At 36.8% G+C, this 22,248-nt stretch overlaps 1 protein-coding gene across 3 annotated transcripts in view; it reads left to right on the forward strand.

Moving 5' to 3' along the window:
• Positions 1-22,248, forward strand: part of MAX (MYC associated factor X) — a 28,215-nt gene that overhangs the window by 3,425 nt on the left and 2,542 nt on the right. The window contains exons 1-3 of one of the 3 annotated variants that reach the window (XM_072427392.1): positions 2,573-2,617; positions 5,907-5,933; positions 20,517-20,624. In XM_072427392.1, the coding sequence (XP_072283493.1) occupies positions 2,588-2,617; positions 5,907-5,933; positions 20,517-20,624 (165 nt within the window). In that variant the 5' untranslated portion in view covers positions 2,573-2,587. Of the gene's footprint in view, positions 1-2,572; positions 2,618-5,906; positions 5,934-20,516; positions 20,625-22,248 lie in introns of those variants that run through there. The other 2 variants (XM_072427394.1, XM_072427395.1) reach the window with 2 other exon arrangements.

The following is a 22,248-nucleotide window of genomic DNA, read 5'->3' on the forward strand; positions in this document are numbered from 1 at the left end:
GATCGGCGCCGCCTTCATGGGCGGGCGCAAGTGCCGCACGCTGGATCTCAGGGGGAAATCAAATGAATTTTTTTTTTTCTTGTTTTCCCGTGCGGAAAACCTGGTGCGTCCTATAGTCCGGAGCGTCTAATGGTCCGAAAAATACGGTAATAAAGTTCCATGAAGTTTTTTTTTTTGTTGCTTTGTCATTAGCTCACAGTGAGGATTTTAGGCAGTGTGGTGTCCGTTACCGTATATTAATATGTTAAGACAAACATCCGTCCTAATTGCATTTATTAAATAATGTACATGTTCCGACTTACAAACAGATTCAACTTAAGAACAAGCCTACAGTCCCTATCTCGTATCTAACCTGTGCACTACCTGTACACCCTTTTCCTGTATTTGTGGCTTCTGGGTGAGTGTCACTAGCCTTCTGGCATGATCCTGGGAAAGCTTAGAAACTTAAAATTCTACATGATGATGCTCCAGCATGTACCTGGTTGGGCAGGGATCTTTACAATATGTAGACCTTGCATGCAAGATTAAGGAAAAAGATACTGCTAATTAATTGTCACTTATAATAAATATTCTCATCCATCAGAGCCCCCTCTTCTTGCTAAGCTGTGGCCAGTGCAAAATACTTACTTGAATGTGTTGACCACGGTGATTCTCACTTGCTTTCCCTGTACTGCTAACTGATTAAATCTGTGATGAACGTTTTATTAAAATTAACCTAAGCTTTGTCTGAAATGGGTGTAGGTCAGCCTCTTAAAAAGGCAACTAATATCTTGGTTCTCCCCTTACATATCTTATATGTAAGAATATTTCAAAATAAATACTGTACAAGGTAATGCCCATATTCTGGCTAATTCACTCTGATTGCTTGATGAAAACTGCATTTTAAAATAATCACATTATATTCTCAATACCACAGGTTCCCACTTCGGGAAGGTGCATTATTATGCAATATACTGCAGTGCAAGGCAACACACAGCCGCATGCTGGGCTGTCCATTGTAATGCTGACCCTATTCATTATGCTGAATGTGGTAAAGCACAGGTACAGACTGAAATGAGTGCAGCGGAGGGCAGAAAAGTGAGCAAATCCAGCTAGTGTGTTGCCAAAATGCCCTGTGGTGCAACATATTTGTGGGGACATTAGACATTGCTCTCTGGGCATTGTCAGATGTCCATGCATATTGCACACTGTATAAAGAACATCGGGACATCGCCTATAGCTGGATTGTGGCCTAAGGCTGGAGAAGTGAAATAATATTGGCCCAGATAATGAGATCCAATTTCTCTGTAACTAAATTGATTGCACAGTGAGTGGATGCTGGGGTATTTCCTGCACACTTGCATAAAATGTCTTAACAAAGGAAAAATAATAATGGATTTGACTGACTTAGCTGTGTAGTCATCACTTTATTTTTTTAATATAAATTTTACAGTATATATTGCATGTGAAATCCAGTTTTACAAAGATTATTTCAAAGGTTTTTTTTTTTCCTTAAAATTATCTCTAGCTGTGATTTAGGAGAATTAAAAGCTTTTTGTGTTAACTATTAACAATAATTACTCATCTTTGATGTGTTAAATTTAATTTGAGTGATTAGGTAATATTAATAAGAAATCCAGCAAATAAAATAATGATTAGGAATGAAAAAAAATAACTGATTTTTAGATTCTTTGCATTCTGTGCAATGTGGTGTGTAAATTAACGTACACAAATATGCTGTAGAGCCAAAATTAGAACAAGCTCTTGACCCTTATGTATCACACTTTCTGAACTAGTGTTGCCAAAAGCAGAAATATATTTTTCCCTTCATTTTTTGCCATTTTCCACAGCAAAAATAAAATATTTTTTGCTTTGGACAGCACTAAGTTCTCCTTGCAGGGCTGACAATTGCGAATGTATGTTTGTGCTTTCGTAATGTTAGCCTAGCAGTAAAATACTGTTGATAAACCTGAAAAGCAAATGGTATTCAACTATTCCTAAGTGAATGGGGGAGGTTGGGAACCCTGTCTGATGACAGCACAGTTGTTTGAAGCTTTGCAACGCATCCTTAGTGGCGGGTCATTGTGTTTCATTGCAGTGCAGTTCATTTCAGTTTTCTGCTGCCAGATACATGGCACCAGTTTGCTGTGCGCAATGGAGCTGCCAACTGTGCAGTTTAACATGTAATTTACACCAGATGTCAGTAATCCACACAAACGATGAAATCAAAACAAATAAGTCCATAAATTATGTGCGATAAAGTGGAATGGCATAGGTAAGTATTTAACACGTTTACTGAAATGTATTTTATTTAGTAGTAATATTAGGTTGCATTCCAGTTGGGTGACTGGGTCATTTTAGCAAATTTATTTTCTTTCTCCTAAACCAGTTGAGTTTTCTTGGCTGTGTGTTTAGGATCAATGTCTTGCTTAAATATCCACCTCTGTTTTATCCTGGTAGATGGCAGTGGATTCTGATCAAGAATGTCCTGATACATTTCTTTCCTCAGTTATATGAAGTTTTCCAGTACCCTATGCTGAAAAAGAGCCCACACCATGATGTTCCTACCTCCAAACTTCTTCACTGTTGGTATGGTGTTTTTTGGGAGATGTGCAGTGCCATTTTTCTTCCAAGCATGGTGTGTGCAATGACATCCAAAGAGTTCTCAATTTTGGTCTCATCTGACTAGACTATATTCTCCTAGTATATTACTTGCTTATCTCAATGTTGTGCAGCAAACTTTAAACTAGTTTCAACATACTTCTTTAGCTGAGTGCATTACTTGTTTTCTTTGACCTATTTTGTGTACCTGCTAATTCCAGGTCTTTCTGAATCTCTCAGTGAGTGATCCTTGGCTTTGGAACTCTTTTGATTATTCTTTGGACTCCTCTGTCAGAAATCTTGCAAGGAGCACCTGGTTGTGGGCAGTTAAGTGTGAAATTATGTTTTTTACTTCCGCATTATGGCCCCAACAGTGCCCACTGGATCATTCAGAAGTTTAGAAATACATCTGTAACCAATGCCATCAGTATGTTTTGCAACAATATGGTTTTGAAAGTCTTGAGAGAGCGTTTTGCTTTTACCCATCATGATATTCTTCTGGTACCCTGGTTAACGGTTGTCAATTTGGACTAAACCCAGGGTCAGGATTGCTTTTTAAATACTGGCAGATTTCAGCAGGTATCTTGGCTTTCAATGCCTGAACCTACTTTCTTCATGTATTCAATACCTCTTTCCTGTGCCATTCCACTTTATTACACAAAACTTAATTTATAAACATTTTTGTTTTGATTTCTTTGTATGTGGATTAATTGGGTTTTACCGACATCTGGTGTAAGTTTCATGTCAATAGCCACATTCGAAATACATTTATTGAGAAAAATGTTGATGTTAAAATGTTAAATTTCAAAATACAAATTTCTTTTTGTAAAATATGGTTTGCACTGTGCTTTTTTTTTTTTTAATATAAAGATTGAAAAAATATTGATGTTATAAAGAATATTATTTTTGTAAGCTTTTGTTACCTAGCTTGAAGATGGAACTGGGTCATATTACTGTACAGGTTTTTCCAATCTCTTGGCTGAAGGTGTATGAAGCTAGTCACACGTGTTTAATGATCGTTACCAGTGTGGGATGAAAGAAACAACAAGTCCTGTACACACAGAGCCTCTTCCCTTGACTTTTGCAGTAGTTGTTCCCCATTGGTGGTTTGTGGCTAGGGATAGCACCCCACAACAAGATTTAATGGCCAATTGTATTTTTGAGGTGGATGACAGGTCAGAATATTGCCCTAGATGAATGGTCGTGCATCCTGACGGCAAACGCTGTAGACATGTCAGATCCTTGCCCAAGATGAGCATGACCATTCGTATTGATCTATAATCATCTGACGTGGCATATGTCTCAGAGATGCGCTTTTACATCAGGCGGTTCTAAATTTCTGGCATCACAAAACTTATTAGTGTTTAAAGGTCGGCTGACCATCTTAAATCTGCTGTTCCAACTGTTGGTTTAAACCTATTTTGTTGTTTGTTCAGAACTAAACGAAGTGAAAGGAACTGGTATAGATCTTAGCATTTTTTTTTTTTTTAAGCAGCAGGTGACTTTGCTTTTTCCTCCTGATTGATACTTATTCATGGGCCTTTAAGAGTTACATTGATGCTTCTAGGCAAAGCAATATACCAATAGAATTTAAAGAATAAAGATAAAAGGTGTGTTAATGTTTGTGTGTTTGTACACACATACCAAGAGGGGTGCAGCAATGAGGGTTTAGGCTTATTGCATGTTCAAAGATACCTAAAAGTGCCTACAGTTTTGGACATCTGTACTCTTGTATTTGTTTATATCTCCTTCATATGTAGATCAAAACCCTAGAATTACACTTTGCTTATATTATCAGATGGCAGCATTAGTTATCTAACTTCTATGTACAGTAGTCATTTTCTTTACTTTATGACAGTAGACTTTACACTTTAATGACAGTAGTCATTCTTTTACTTGCGTAGAAGATAAAAAGGCTAAAAACCTAAAGCTAGTCACCTGATCATGTGAGTACACCAACATGATAATGTTTACCAAGATCCGTTTCTGATAATTTATATCAACACAGGCTGGGGACAACCTTTCCCAGTCTTTTCTTCATTATTGCTATAATAAATAATTACATTTATGTGAGAGCCTGGTTTAAGCTTTTAAACAGAAAACAATACATCCTCAAACAGCAGGTGTCAAAATCAGCTGACTCTGGGCCTGATTAATTAAAGCTCTCCAAGGCTGGAGATAATACACTTTCCTCGGTGAAGCTGGGTAATCCAGCAAACCTAGAATGGATTTCCTAATAGCCATCAGCTATTTGTTAGCAAATGTTTTCAATCCTGGACCAGATCAATTCAAGGTTTGCTGGATCACCCAGCTTCTCTAATGAAAGTATATTCTCTCCAGCCTTGGAGAGCTTAAATAAATCAGGGACTTAAGCTTGACAAAGGGCAGGAATGTCTAAAACTATTGCTAGTTCTCTATTTGTACAAATACACAATAAGCTATGTACACGCTTCAAATTTTTCTCGCCCGATAATTGTCTTCGACCGGATATCGGGCGTCAATCTGGCGTGTGTACAGCCCGCGTCGTTCATCGTCCGAGGATCCGTCCTGGCGCATCCACGAACGATGAATGACGAGTGATCCTAATGCAAGGGGAGGGGGAGAGCGCGCAGCAAGGTGCCGCTCCGTCGTTCTCCCCTTCCCCTCTCCATAGAGCAGAACAGTGCTGTATGTACAGCACTCGTTCATGCATTGTGCGGTTCTTATCGTTGAAAAGGATCGTGAGAGGTCCTTTCCAACGACAAGAATTGCATGTGTGTAATTGTGTAGTGTACGACTACACAATAATTGTGTATGTGTAGACGTGAACCATTGCACCTGTGTACCTACCCTAATTAAAGTGTATCCTCTCCAGTCTTGGAGAGTTTTAATAAATCAGGCCTAATGTGTTTGATAGCTACACCTTTTGACAGGATAGGGCTGATGTAGGAAAGCAGTTGGGAATATTTGCTCCCAAAACGTTTGCACATGAGTATTTAATTTAAAGTGAACAGATCGTGAGTCTCACACAGGCACAAAACATTCACACATTTTTGTGAGTGTGAAAATTCTCAAGACACTTAGTAAGTTAGTCTCTACAGGATGTTTTCCTTTTTTTTTTTTTCTTTGTGACAGTCAAGGTAATATGACCGTGTTACAGGCCTGCATGTTAACAAAAGCTGTGTCTATAGAAAAAAGTGGATACTAGTCATCTACTATTTCACGTTTTTTTTTTATTCTTACTCTACACTTCAGTCACCAATATCGTTTGAATTTATTTTAATGTGTTGAGTGTGAAAAAAAAAATAACAGAGCCATATGTATGTATTTTTCCTTTTTTATTTTAGGAAGAAACCTCAAGATTTTACTCCTCGGTATGTTCATTTCCCTACCAATCCATTTTTCTTCTGATCTTCAGTTTTTGTCATTTTTATGCACTGTTTTTTTTATTCACTCTATAATAATATGTACTTACTTTTATGTAATATTGGTTATGGGTCTGTGCTTGGAATCTTGCTCCTGCAACTGAAGTGAAATCTGTATGATTAGCATTAGAAACCTAATTCATGCTAAAAAATGTTTTAAAGTAATTTGTTGATATATATTAAGTCAATCCTCCATTAAAATGATCTTGTCACCAACTTAATTTGTATAAATGATTTTTAGCAGCAGGTAAGAAGCAAAATAGATTGTCACCTATGTAATTGCCCTGAGTCTGCTGGAGCTGCAGTCATCACATCCAAGATGGCTGTGTTCAGCAGTAGTCCCAGAGCTTTTGGGTGTTTTCAAATGTTACTTAACTCCTATGTATTTATGGTTTATGTATGGACACGTTTCGCCAAATCAATGGCTTCCTCGGGATCAAGTAACTTGAGTGGATATAAATAAAAATAAAGGGAGTGAGTCAAAAAGTCATATTGTGAGAGAAAGGAATTGCTGTAATGTCGTGAAAGATACCAAAGTAGATATGGTACCGGATCATAGGAGTGCAAATAAGGATATAGATGAAAATAATTTAGTGGTGATAAAGTCCTATTGGGTGTTACAGTGGTCCTTGAAATAGACAAGCATATGACTCTCAACAGACCGTTGAGAGACAAATTAGGGATGTATCCAGAGCGGTTTAGGCGGTATCCCACTTGTTGGAAAATCCAATGAATTATAGAGTAATGTAGTAATTGCTATATGCTTTTATATCTGTCGAAGAGATAGACTTTATGTATAGTATGGGACAACCCGTCCTGAAGGCATGGTAGTGATCACAAAATGGCACCTATGTCAGGAAAGGACGTGAAGACTATAGCTCTTCTTCTCAGTCTCCACTGTCCCTGCACATGTCTTTAAGGTGTATTTGAGTTGCACGCGTATTAATTTTAACGATATCAAAAAAGTCTGACCTTGCAAGGGATCTGTTACTCTGCTCATCAAGCACTACATACATCATCACAGCTTTCTCTCTGCTTCCAGTAGGGTGCACTGATGTTAGGTAGATTTTTGAACATGAACGTGGACTTCTACCTGGGCCACAGATTTTAGTGCACTTGGACAATACTGATGAAGTGGAACTCTCATTTTGCTCCCTGTGCTGATCTTTCCCGGCCCCCTTTCAGTTTCTAGGAGGAGGATCAGGGTGTAGTACCATGGTGTGCTTCTCACTGCCACATTCTGAGCATTGAACTGGTACCTTAGACTTTGGCAATGTGATTAGTGGATCTGCGGCACTTGAAACAGATGCCATTTTGTTTAAGAAAAGATAACCGCTCTTTAATAGGTTTTTTCTTTAACCCTCTACACCCATCCACTGTCAAAGGATGCGGCCTTTGATGAATTGGGCACTGTCTGTCAAGACTTTCTATGAGGTTTGCCTTGTAGCTGTTTTTGACTTCATGAGGTACAGTCGTTTTATGTGTAGACAGTCGTTTTATGTGTAGACACAGAAGTCTTACCTCAGGGTCTTGGATGGGTTTCTTGCCTGGGTGGAAAACCTCTGGTGACAAGAGAGAGGCTGGGATCATTTCTCATCTTTGCTTGCTGACGGACAAACCTAGAAAACACAAAGAAAGTGGGAAAGGCAACTCGGTTTTCTTCTTTGTATTTTGATCCAACATTTATCCACTTTTTTTGTAGATTGTAAGGTAGTTTCTCAACTATAGGATTAGTACCGCTGGCAGTATCTAAATATGCAAGCCCCGACAGATAGCCTTTTTAGCACACTCTATTTCTAGGTGAATGTCACCTAGTCCTTGTAAACAAATATTGTCCTTATTACTCAGCTTAGGAAAAGTGTCAAGTCTTTTTAACAGAGCATTTTGGATTACTTCTGGTGATCCATATTTTTCTTCTAGCCTTTGGCAGGTCATGTCTAGTCCAGCTGTGGGGTTCAGTATGTATATTCTACACATCCTTTTTGCATGCTCTGCTGACTCAGCAGCATCCTTCACAATCCTCCACCATTTTATCATTAGGTCTAGTGTCTCTGTTGCTGGAGAAAGAGGACTTCCATGCTCAGTAATTTTCAGGGCAATCATCGAACTTTAGGAAGCCTGATGTGACCATTTCCCTGCAAATGAGGTTCTTTGTGATGTCTTGTAAAGGCTGATGTTCGGGCATGAAATGTTTAGGTTGTGAAGGTAAGAATCCTTCATATTTGTTTCGAGTCGTTTAAACTTTAGTTGATCTTTCACTGATAGCATCATAATTCTGGTTAGTTACTTTTAGTGCTTGAGCTGACTTTGGTCTGGATTCAGCTTGTTCAGTTTTAGGAGATCTTTGTTTTGTGTGCGCATCAGTAAGTTGCTGGATATATTCACTTGTGCGTTCTACCGAGGAAAGAGCTTTCTCTGGGACTTCTGGTTCTACTGGGGCCTTCCCACATTCTGATAGATCTGCCTCGATGTAGACTGCGGCCTCTGCTGCTGCAGCAGCAGCATCGGCACTCTGACGCTGAAGAATATGCAGCTTTGCTTCTCTTTCTGCTTTTTCTTGTATCAATGGCTTCCTTTCCAGATTTTTGTTGCATCATAATGGCTTCCTTTTCAGCAAATGGGAGCATGGGCCGCTGCTGCTTTGGCGCGTAACTTGATCGCTTAGGAACTTGCTGAGGTCATCCTACTGGATCTTGATGATCTGGAAACATGCGACTGGCCATCATCGCTCTGTAGGATGGAGCTATTCTCCCTGCCTTACTGTGTCATGGGCAGCTTATCCTCACATTTTTATGTTTTCTCAGATCTGGGACTCATATCTAATGTGCAGTGTAGTCTTGTATCCATGCCTGTTATGTTGTTGTCTTTTCACTGTTCTGCCATCATGGCACCGTGCAGTGTGTGTGCGGCTAGACAGGCAGCTAAACAATTGTCAGAATCTTCAATAATGGAACAAGAGGCTTTCTTGTGTATTTACTGAGAAAGTCCAACTTTATATAACTTTCATTTACATTTTTGTTATTTGTATTGTATTGCAGTTTCACAAATATAAGAAATATAACATGAAAGTTATATAAAGTTGGAATTTCTCAGTAAATACACAAGAAAGCCTCTTCTTCCATTGACCAATGGCAATTGTTTAGCTGACTGTCTAGCCGCACACACCGCACAGTGCCGTGAGGACAGAACAACCACCCCTTCAGGACTGGTCGTCCCACACTAACAATAAAGTCTGTCTCTTCGACAGATATAAATGCATATAGCAATTACTACATTGCTCTATAATTCATTGGATTTTTCAACAAGTGGCATACCTCTTAACCACTCTGGATACACCCTTAGTTTTTCTCTCAGCGCTCTGTTGAGAGTCATATGCTTGCCTGTTTCAAGGACCACTGTAACACCCAATAGGACTTTATCTCCACTAAATTATTTTCATCTCTATCCTTATTTGCAACCCTATGATACAGCGCCATATCTACTTTGGTATCTTTCAAGACATTACAGCGATTCCTTTCTCTCACATTATGACTTTTTGACTCACTCCCTTTATTTTCATTTATATCTACCCATGTCTCTTGATCCCCTATGGAAGCCATTGATTTGGAAACGCAGCGGGAATTTTGAGACACTTACATTTCTCAAGTACAACTCTTTGATGAACTCTGATTTATTATATCTTTGATTAACACTTGTTCACATGTATTTTTTTTTTTTAACTATTGATCTGCTATCCTCTTATATAGTTTGTATGTGTTGTAATATGTAACTATAGTTCATATGTATTGTAATATGTAACTATGAAGGAATATACTTTTAATTTAACATTACCTTATTATTGTCCTGTTTTCAAAAAACATGGACACAAACGCTTTAATAACAAATATTTAAATGCTTCAATTTATAAAATATACCCGAATACCTACACATTATTCTTAAAATGCTTCATCCACTTTTCAGTACAGTAAATGACTTTACCACAAAAGATAAATCCAAAACATAATCCAGTTAATTTATGTACTTGCTATCAGGCATGGAGGAAAAAAAGCATTGTTTCCAAATGCCGTCTGCACCTTATGTCCCAGTAGGGTTGACAATGCGGGAATCCACAACGGGTGCCAAAACATGTTCCTTAGCTTGCAGCAGTTTTCCATTCATAAAGTTTTTTGACACCAGATCAGTAAACTGGGCTTGTAAACCATAATTTCCAGTTCTAAATGTCCATTATTGGAAAGGGAGCATCTACTTCCTTTTTTCATTTGTTAGTTTTGAGTGCCTTTTGTCATAGTGGTATATATAACTCTGATTGAAATCCACAGGCTAAAACTGTGCAAAAAACGTATAATTCTGATAGATTCAAGAGACAGTTATGGGACTAAATAAAATCACAGATTCATATTTTAATTAAACCACAAAAAACATACATGACCATTACTTTACATTTTTGTTTATTTGTTTAACATGAATACCTAAACATGTTTCACAAAATTTGCATCATCAGGCAATTGCTTTCAATATGTCTATAATAAGACCTTCATAGTAACACACCTATGTACAAATATTGAATATTTCAAATATGTAATAGTTTAGAGAAGAGAGAACACAGAGATGGAGGGTTTTTTGGCTGATTGTATTCAATGTGATTCATATACAGTATGAAACGCAGTGTGACACAATTATATGTACAGTGTGACAGTTTTTTTTTTTTTTTTTTTTTGGCTGATTGTATTCAATGTGATTCATATACAGTATGAAACGCAGTGTGACACAATTATATGTACAGTGTGACAGTTTTTTTTTTTTTTTTTTTTTTTAGCTTAGGTAAACCCCTATCTTTTCGCATTGGAAGCATGCAGTAAAAAAGTTTATTTTTTTTATTTATTTATTTATTTTTAGCTCCAAAACTAGACAAGCATTCCTAATTGTAGGAAAGAAGGAGGTGGATCCTGGTGGGTCAGTTAGACAAATTAGATCTGATTAGTATACCTTAAAACCCTCCGTGTTTCGCCATGTCGGCTTCCTAAGGGGAGCAGGACTAAACAGATAAATTCAACAGATAACAAAATACATTAAGATCACAGTACGAATGATGTTCATAGATACAAACTTCCTAAAGTATTACAGAAGACCTCTGTATATATTAATATAATATCCTGGTTTATCCTAAGGAGAGCCAGAATTTGCCCTACCCTTTGACACACAAAGATAGATAAATATTTACTATATATATATATATATATATATATATATATATATATATATATTCTGGCTCTCCATAAGATGAACCAGGATTTTTGCTTATACCTTACCTTATCTTCTGTCATTCTATTTATATGACTTGTACATATATACCCTCATACCTAATGACAACAACCAACCACCCCCGACCTCAATCACTCCCCCCTCTTTTACACCCTATGGTAATAATGCCATCTATGCAGTTCTATTTATTTATATATTGATTTCCTGTACATACTATTCTAACCAATATGGGAATATTATTTGCCATACAGTCATCTTTTTTTCATCCATATGTCCACTGCTGTGGACACACATTTTGCCATGAATAATAGGAATAAGTTGCAGGATCTGGGCAACCAGTTTTTTGTTTACATTTTGTGCACTTTTTGCACCTCTAAAGTTTTGTGTAAATCAACAGAAGTGAAAATAAAGTTCAAACATAAATCTATTTTTCTTTCTGATTATAGCACTACAATCTGTGATAAATCCTCAGGGAAATTAACAATTATTTAAATAATTATTTACACTATTTAGTCTGAATTAGTGTTTATAATTAAGATAAATAATTTCTATCTATATAGTAACTAAGACAAAAGGGTTTTAATATTTAAAAGAGACTATTCATTAAAGATTGGTCCAATATTTTTAACATTTTGTCTGCATTTGGCCTTGTGGATGTTCCATATTATTTCTGCAGTTAACTTTTCTAGATAGACCACAGAAAAAAAAGCCACACATTTTTCCTTTTCTTCAAGATGATTAGTATCTCTTTTCCTCTAAAGGAGAATAGAATAAATAAAAAGAGGAGGAGCCTACCTTTTTAAAACTTTATTTATATCCACAGAAAGACAGATACAATATAATAAATAAGGTGTTAAATATAAAACAATGTAATTTTTGCAGATACAAATTCATATACTATGTAATAAAAATATATAAACAAACTTTGTGCAGATAATGATTCATATACTGAAATATGAATACATATAAATACATAATTGTCTCATTACATTCTAGTGTACATAACAATTATGTGAGTGATTATTTAAAACTTGGGATTATTGCATACTAGAAATTATCCCTTTTAAATAAATATTTTCTAATTTACAGTGCATTAAATTTTTCAAAGCCATTACTGTGAATTGATCCTGGATCGGGAGGCATGTACACACAAATAAAATGTATATTGTTTTTCAAACAAAAAATGATAGTGCCAACAATCATGTAAGTTGGTAGCCTGCACAAAATCACTCGATATAGTACTTGAATACAGTGTTATAGTTCTATCTTCATTACCATACATAGCTTAAATAAAGTCTCCTCCTACAAGTTTAACATTAGGCTCCTAAAGGAGCCTACTGGTAACATCTTGAAAAACGCTATGGTGGGAGAGTTTGGTGCATACACATTATAAAGTGATACCTTTACACCAGGAAATATCAAGGTAATTTTAACAACTCTTCCCACCTGATCCACTTCTGTATCAACTAGTTCACAATTAAGATTCTTATGGAGAAGAATAAGTACTCCTGCTTTCTTTCCTATCGCTCGGGAACCAAACGCCTTACCTACCCAAAGTTTTTTCATCCTATCCAATTCATCTGTGTGGAAGTGGGTTTCTTGTAAGAGTGCAATGTCTGCCCTCTGCCTTTTTAAATGTAATAAAACAGACATACATTGGGAGACCTTAATCTCTTAACATTCTATGATATTACATTAACCATAGCAATATTACATGTTTTAACAAGAAGAACATTATATAAATCAGTATATTTTTTTATATAATTATACATCTCACCCCAATTGTCCATTTCTTTCAAATAGACTCTCAATGTCCCTTAATGGATACTTATCTTTATATTACAGCTAGTAGATCTTCCAAGATATCTTTCTTTTATTCCTGTGAGGGCAATACATAGAAGTGGAATGCCTAGAAATGGCTGATGACCGAAAGGTTATACCAAATTTTAACAATTTAGTCCAGGTCAGAGAAAAATATTTAAAATTGTCAAAAAAAATAATCTTAAAGAAAAAAACAAAAAAACTAATTTTATTAGACCTCCTTTTTTCACTCATGGGTGACATTTTATAATCAAAACTATTCGGAGATCCACACCCGACAAATAACATATCTATGTTATCCATTACTATCCAAATACTATTCAAATAACATATCTATGTTATCAATTTTCTATTTCACGCCTTTATGTATGATCGTTAGGTGCCCCTTCTCAGTGATAAAAAATCTTTTTTTTTTTTTTTATTCTATTCTTTTCTTGTTGTGTTTTTGACTGCGTATGTGATATTTTAGTATTGCGTTAGGATCTGAGTGTTGATTCTGTAGAGATTGTTGAATTAGGTGATCCCTGTGATTTATATGATTCAACATTATCCGATATTTAATTAGAAAATGTCAGTCCATTTGTTTGCTTAGGAGTAGAAAGTCAATCTCCCAAAAAAAGATTCAGCTTCCTTATAATTTGAAAAATTCATGATTTGCACCTTGAAAATTCATGATATACAAAGTAGCAGGGTAAGCCAGATGAAATCTTATTTGTCGCTCATGCAGTGTTGATCAAATTTTTTGGAACCTTTTTCTTTTGCGGCAGACCCTCCACAGAGTAATCAGCAAAAAGTAATACGTGGCCCTCCTCCAGTGTTAGCTCTCTATGGGAGCGAAAAGATTGCAATACAGTTGATCTGTCCGTACACTCACGATACCGTGCAATGATGAGCCTAGGAACATTGCTCTCTTTCCTCTGCTGTCTCAGGCGATACTCGCTCTACTTGGCATAGTTTATTAATCCCCAATTGCTGTGGGATAGTATTAGAGCAAAACTCCAAAAGCTGTTCCAGAGAAAACGTTTCCTGAATTCCTACAATTCACTAATTATTTCTACGGTTGTTATTCTCCAGTTCATCAATCTAGTCAGACAGACCGTCTATATGTTTTTCATGGTCATTTTATTTTCAGCACTGTGTATACGCTGGGACTGCTCTTTTAACTCTTGCCTGATCGTTAATATTCCTTTGCTTATTGCTATGTCTATAGCCTCTTGTAGGTTTCAGTAACACAGCTACCGCATCTGCAATTAATGCATGTTCTGACACCATAGCACTTACTTGATCAGAAGATATTGTTGTATCCTGCTGAGGTTGTATAAGAGAGGATTCCACTATCTTAGCAGGCATTGTGCAAGTTTTTTTGTTGCTGCTTCGGCGATTGAGGTTGCTCTGCCGCTGCTTTCCCCAGAAATTTCTGCATCTGTGCTTCTGTTATTGGTTTAGCAGGTTTTTCTCCCCGTATACTGAGCAGTTCAGAACAGCTGATATCAAATAAACAGAAAGTCTCTGTATTGCACTGCCCCTTTAACAACAGCGTGCATACCAAACTAGCAGCAGCTGATATGTCAAAATAAAGAGCAGAAGCCTCCATATCACACTGCCAGCTGTCTGCAGAAAGGGTAAAAAAAATAGCAATCAAAAATGTATCTTTGAAGAGTAGAAGCCTCCTTCTCACACTGCCTCTCACACTGCCTGCGTGTTTGCAGTATCAACAGCGTGAAGCTGTCTGATTATAGCCGGCTGAGAGCGAATCTCCTTGTCACGCTGCTACCCCATGAGGCGCCGGAACCGGAAGTCTCCCTTCTAGAATCGAGGAGCCTACATTTGAAGGGAGCGTTAGTAAGGGACAGCCAAAGAGAAAGGGAATCTTGCTATGTTCCTGAATAACACCATTCCCAGGATGATTTAGTGTAATCTGTTTATATCCGTCTTGTAGTCTACCTTTCTTCTCAGTTTTACCAGGCTAGTTTAATTGTTTTTATTCTTTTTTTTTTTTTAGGTAGCACTGGTAAAACCTTGTAATCATGGCTTACAATAGTAATTCCATAGATCAATTTACTTCTTAGTCTGTTACAAGAGTCTTGCTGCCTTCAGGGTTTAAAGCCATTCAGGCTAATCAGTATTACAGTCTGTATTGCTGTTGCAGATGATGAATTACCTGACACTATTATGTAACTTCTCTGTTGAAGAGAATTCATTTATCTTGGGTTTTTACACGTAGATTACATTTCTATGTGTACCTCAGAATCAATATTTGTTATATATCTGTAATCTGCTTGATTTTATGATGCACGTCTGAGTCTACTGAATTTGTTGAAATCTGTGCACCCTCCCAATCATTGGTGGTTGACAACCACTTCTATGCACTCATTTTTACAGCCACTATGTGCCCAAGATTGCTGGTGAGAAGGTATTGACAGGTATCCATTAGTGTTTGCCCTAGTAAATTTACAGCTTCCTTGCCAAATGTCACTAAGGATTTTTGGTAATTTAAAGTAATTCAGAAAACTAATAACCACTTTGCATTTGCTTGGAAACACAGCAGACTTCTGAGGTTTTGCATGAAATGTCTGAAAACCACACTGCAATCACACCATTTTTTAAAAACCTACAAACAAAAGAAATTTTAACTCCCCCCTATGGCCTTTCAATTATAAGGTTTTATGTGTCAGCTGCTTAGCAGGTGCTAAAATTACAAATATAAATACAATTATTGGATGGATGATCTATGAACCCATTCATGGTTATTAACTGCAGTGCGACTGCAAAACAAGCCCTAACCGTTACCACTCCACTATCGTGCATGACAGTTGGTATGGAGTGTTTGTGCCTATATGCTGTGTTTTAGTTTTCACTAAAAATAATGCTTTGTTTTATTGGTAAACATTTCCACTTTGGTTCCATCTGTTCAAAGGACATATCTCTAGAATTCATGTGGTTTGTTTAGATTCCAAACAAGCCATTCATGTTCAGTCTTGCTAATTGTACTGTCATGAACTTTACCAAGTTAAGACCTGTAGTGTATGAGATGTATAATGTGATTTTTTTTTTTTTTTTTGCAATTACCGGTACTCTGAGAATTGCCTGGATAGATTCTGCGGTGAATTTGCTGGCTTGTCCACTTCAGGGTCAGTTGGCAACTGCCTGGAATGTTTTTCATTTCAGATTCATGGGAAACAACAATTGCTTTTCTAAGACATTTGTCAAGTCTTTCCTTCTTGACATTATGTTAACATACACATAACCTCCTGAGCAGTTAATTTCTGTCCCATTTTATATGTCTAAAAGTGGTACATTGTTTTCCATGAAATTTTTTTTACAGTATAATTTAATAGTATGAGTATAATAAAGTTTGAAACACAAAATCATGTCAAAATAATAAAAATAAATGTTATAAATTATTAAAAAAAATTATATATACTAATTTATTATACTGTAAACTAAATGTTTATGAAAAACAATGTACTGCTTTTTCACATATAAATCCACTGTATTGCATTCAATACAGTTATTTTGCATTAAATGCAATACAAAAAGTTCTGAATTTCCCGCCCCAAACAGAACGTCCACACGCACCAACGTCTCCGGGAACTCCCGGTGACTCATCAGGTACAGAGGAAGAAAGAAGACACCAAAGATGATGGAGGGTGCCGGCGGATCAGGTAAGCTCTTTATTTCCTATTGTTTTCCATACTTTTACCTACCCCTAGTGTGACTCGGGGTTACCCCTTACAGCATCTTTTTTTCCACCCCGAGCCACACTCGCCACACTCGGGGTTACCGCTGGGGAGGTTAAATGCTCCAGACCAACTGCCAAACTTTCTGCTTTTTTAGAGGTGGTCAAACTTGCTGATTACACAGTCCACAAAAAATAAGTTTTGATAATCATCAGAAACCACGGCAAACTTTTCTGAATCAGTTTTTTGAGCAGATTTCAGATCTGTTTTCAGTTTTTCCCTAACGAGTACAATTCCTGAGTTATGAATACTATTATAGTTAACATTGTAAGTGCATGTATTTTGTACTAAAACGTGAGCACCATTGAAGTGAATGTTAATACATCTTCAGTGTGAAGTAAAATAAGGCACACTGTGGTATAGATCTACTGAACAGTGTCAGTCAGGTACCATTGTTTCTTCAGAAATTCATAGAGTATGATTTTCTTGTTTACTCTTTGTCTGGATTGTTGCAGTACATCCTTCATTTTTGCAGTGCTTATGTTTGGAAGCTTCTCAACAAGGTACTGAAAACCCATGGAGTTTGATCTACCAATGGCCTTTACAAGGTTCTTCATCAAGCCTAACTGAGAGAAATATTTTATGCGGATCAACCAGAGGCAGAAACTTGACACTGCTTGTTCCGGGCTTATAGGTATCTCTTGGTAGCCAATCACGCTTGACATAATAGTCTCCCGTAGATTGACTGTCCCACAAGCATAGGAAATCAGCTACATTTTGTAAATCCTCCTTGCATTCCCATCAGCAAGCCAATGTTGTTTAGATCCTCACAGATGTTCCACTGGTGTGTTTTATACTGGATTGCTTCAAGTAGTAACTTTATGTTGTCATAGGACTCCTTTAGATTAACGGAATGGGTAATCTGTTTGGAATTACCATTATGCAGTAAGACTGCTTTCAAGGTTCTTTTAGAGGAGTCAATGAAGATACACCCTTCAGATGGAACATGGTCTTGTGACAAACTGTTAGGAGTGCATTTATATCATGACAATAGCACAGTGAACCATCACTAGTGAAAAACGTTGTCAAGTTATGATTTTGTTTTCTGTAGTGAGTTACAGTTACACCCTTTGCAAGCAAGTGCTTCTGTTTATGCTTTGAAGCAAGAAGTTCTGCTTTGACTTTGGAGAGATTTAGATCACGAACAAGATCATTCAGCTCTGCTTGTGTAAAGGTCTCTGGTTCTGAATCCCAATTGGCCAGGTAGTCAGGATTAGATGATTCGGGGTTGTAATTGGCTGCAACTCCAGCGCATTCCTCATTACATTCTAAAGAAGCAAGTCCATCATGTGGCAGTACCGGAACTGGCAATGAATCATCATGGGAAACAGGCCTAATTGCAGAGGCTGGGATATAAAATTTTGTGCTTAGTTTTACCTGAGAATCCTCTTCTGTTGACGCAGCAAAAATAGCAGTCGATTAGATGGTCTTGCGGTTCTCTCCACATCATTGGGATTGCAAATGGTATTGCTGCTTTACGCCGATTTAGCCAGTCACATAGTCCGCCGGAAGATTTATCCTGGTCACCAAGTGGACAGCCGAAATAAAATTTCTATATCTTTTTAAGTTCTGTGGTAATTTTGGGACGTTGTGCTTTCACCACAATTGAACCACTCAGGTAACAGAAACTGGATCATTAAGGCAATTTCTAGGCATGATGACAAATGAAATTAATCACAGTTAGTGCGTTTTTAACCTTAAAAAAAGAAAACTGTTGTTAAATGTTGTAATATGTTAAGGCTATTTATAACAAATTTCACACAATATATAATTAGCTGCATCACAATTGAAATGAGATTGAAATTGAAATTGAAATTGAGATTTGAAATCGGCATCAAAATTACTACAAAGCCCACATAAAACTATATCTGATGAAAATGACATGTTGACCTGTGTTATCAGTTAAAGAATTTTATGTAATCAGCGGCAACCTCTAATTTCTCTGAAAGTGCTAAGCGTGTACTTTATTTTTAACACGCTGCTTCTGCATATTCACCTAGTCTGTGTATAACAATGACATAATGTTGTTGCTTACCTGAGATGTTATTGTGTGGGGGGCCTTTTTCTGCTTTTTCTCTAGTACCTTAGGGTGGGTACACACATGCAATGGTTCTCGTCTGATAATTGTCTCCAGGCCAATATCAGACGAAAATCTTGTGTATGTACAGCACTCGTCGTTCATCGTACGAACCACTATCCTGGCGAATCCATGGACGACAAACGTTTAAAATGAAAGTCAAGGGAGAGCAGCTGGGTGCCGCTCTGTCATTCTCCCCCTCCCCTCTCTATAGAGCAGAACCGTGCTGTATGTACGGCAGTGGTTCATGGACACCTTGCAGTTGTTAGTCGTTGGAAAGGATCGTTAAAAATCCTTTCCAACGACAATTATTGCACTGATCTGTACTTAAGTTTTCAATGGGGATTTGGATATCAGATAAGATATCATGCTTTTAATCTATAAAATCTTTGCTAGCAGTATGTGTAATGGGCATCATTGCATTAGTATCTTCAGTATTGCTAAGGCTGAGCATAACAATTCTTTTTTTTTTTTTTTTTTCAATAGAATATTTATAAAAAACATTCCTAAACTTGTTTAACATATACAGTTTTATGCCATTTTTATGATTTTCATTTTTGATGTATATGTAAAACTTGCTGGCGTTTTGTATTTTTGGGCCAATCTCTATTTCAGAGCATTACAGTTCAAGTTTATTGTATGCTTTTTATTCCTTATTGGTTAATGTAAAGTTATTTGAATAAAAATACTATTTAATGTTTGGTTGATCTTGAATATGGAGCTCTGGTTGAGTCTCCAAAGTGATGCTTTTAAATACAAAATGTACCCTCATTTTTTGAGCCCCTGATTACATCGGCCAGTACCTTTCAAAAACATCTGATCATTTATGAAATTAAACAAAGTATGGGATTGTTTTGTACTCACTGTTAAATTTGATTCTCAAATAGGTATTTGGGTGGGACAGCAGACAATATTTATTTAAATATAAAGTAAACAAACATGTCCACTATTTTTTCAAACTTCAAAATCTATAAACAAACAAGTCCTAATAGTTTGAATAGTGATATTCAAATATCTTCAACATTCAAATAAAAAATGTTAATAGTCCATGCAGTGCAATGGAGGTAGAAGACCCTGCTGTAACTTATAGGTAAGGTGTTTCTTAATGATAATAATAATAATAATAATAATAATAATAATAAAAAAAACACTAGTAAAACTAGTGGTCAGCAACCCCATGATAAACTCCAATATCTGGCATGCACAGAAGGAGCATCCCGAAGTCTTATGGCATCCATGATTAATGTATCCCGGGAGGCTTTGTGTTCCCATTCTGTCTTTATCACTGTGGCGGTGGAAGGGGAGGACTTTTTTTAATGGTTTTAAATCCTCTAAAAAAGGAAGGTAATTTTTGGCTTATATAAGTGTTGTCTAGCCTTTTATATAGGGTAAAAATTTTAGTTCAGGTGCGCTGTAACGAAACACTTCTCAATTGTGTAGCTCCTTATTTACTATAATAAAAATGTTTTTAAAATGTAAGTAAAATAATTTAGGATAATGTGTTTTTCATATGGGAATATTGCCTGCAGTCCTATATTTATTCTTTAAATAGCAAATTTTCTTTCAGGAAATTTTCTTTTACTGGTAAATTGTTAAATTAAATTACAATTTTTTTTTAAACTTTATTTGTAGGCAGACAAGAGAGCACATCACAATGCACTGGAACGTAAGCGAAGGGACCATATCAAGGATAGTTTTCACAGTTTAAGAGACTCTGTACCTTCCCTCCAAGGGGAAAAGGTGAGTTCACTTTTTCATTTTTATAAAACCATGTTATGTGCTTTTTAATATTCCACTGCAGTTGGCAAACATGGGTTTTTTTTCAAGGTATCTGAATACATATAGGCATATCGGGCCCCGATTTATTAAAGCTCTCCAACAAACTCCTTGTACATGCTCTTATCTCTCGTCTGGACTATTGTAACATCCTTCTCTCTGGTATACCACTAACTTGACTCTCTCCTCTACAATCTTTTATAAATGCTGCAGCCAGACTTATCCATCCTTCCCACCACTCCTTCTCTGCCGCATATCTTTGTAGTTATTTTCGTTGGCTTCCATTTCACCTGAGAATCGGCTCCTGTGCTTTGCCTTCAAATTCCTCAACAGTTCTTGTCCAACCTACCTTTCTGACCTGATGAAAAAATTCTCCCCTAGCCACTCTCTTCGCTCCTCCAATGACCAACTAATGACTTTCTCACTCATAACCTCCTCACATGCACGACTTCAAGACTTTTCTAGAGCAGCCCCGACTCTCTGGAATGGTCTTCCTTGTATTTTTCGGCTTGCTCCTACGTTCTGCTCATTTAAAAGAGCACTCAAAACCCATTTTTTCAAACTTGCCTACCCGTCTTCTCCTGTCTCTTAAAACCTTCACTACTTCCCATTACTCCACATCTCCCCTCCTATTGTGTGAGACTAACCCCACCTCCTAGATTATAAGCTCTTCTGGGCAGGGTCCTCTCCTCCTCCGGTGTCAGTCTGTCATTTGCAACCGCTGCGTAATATGTTGGCGCTGTATAAATCCTGTTTAATATTAATAATACTAATAAGACTTGAGAAGATAGACTATTATGGGAGAACCAAAACTGGAATGGATTTCCTAAAAAGCATTTGCTGTTAGTTTGCTTTCAATCCTGGACCAGATCCATTCTAGATTTTCTAGATCACCCAGGTTCTTCCATAATTGTTCATAATATTGGAGAGCTTTATTAAGTCAGGTCCATTGTGTCCATTGTGTTAGGTTATGTCATATGCAAAATATGTTTGTTCCTAGCTTGGTATATTAAGGTTACTATTTCCATGGGGGACGGCTTGAAGCATTTAAATTACATAGACAAAGCACCACCTAGTGGATTTGTGTGAATATAGTCTCTTAAACCCCTTTTTTCTGACTTGTAGTTTGATTGGCCAAAGATATCTTGATATAATTTTTGAAACTTCCCAATTCTGCAAAGTTTGGGCAGAGTATAACTGTATCCTGGGTTTACACCCACTAATGTATTATTTTGGACATGTGACAGGGGATTAACCGATATAACTCCATTTACTTATATCCTAGACTCTATATAGCGGATTCAAACAATCCTTTTTTGCACCGTTTCTCCCACATATCACAGCCAGACCTCATGGTGAGTCATTTTGTCCACCAAATTTTCAAACTATCAAATCAACTTTTATACCCATACTTAATATTAATTTGTATTTCAGAATTTAACGTATGTTGAATCTTAGGATACACTGCTTCAGCCGTCCCCCAATAAATTTGTACAGTATCACTTTAAATGTAAGTAGACGTCTTTTTGCCAGCATCTTTGTATGACTGGTCATTGATTATATTTAGATGCAGAGTTGTGATTTTGAT

Source organism: Pyxicephalus adspersus, chromosome 12 (assembly GCF_032062135.1).
Source record: "Pyxicephalus adspersus chromosome 12, UCB_Pads_2.0, whole genome shotgun sequence".
Taxonomy (NCBI): domain Eukaryota; kingdom Metazoa; phylum Chordata; class Amphibia; order Anura; family Pyxicephalidae; genus Pyxicephalus; species Pyxicephalus adspersus.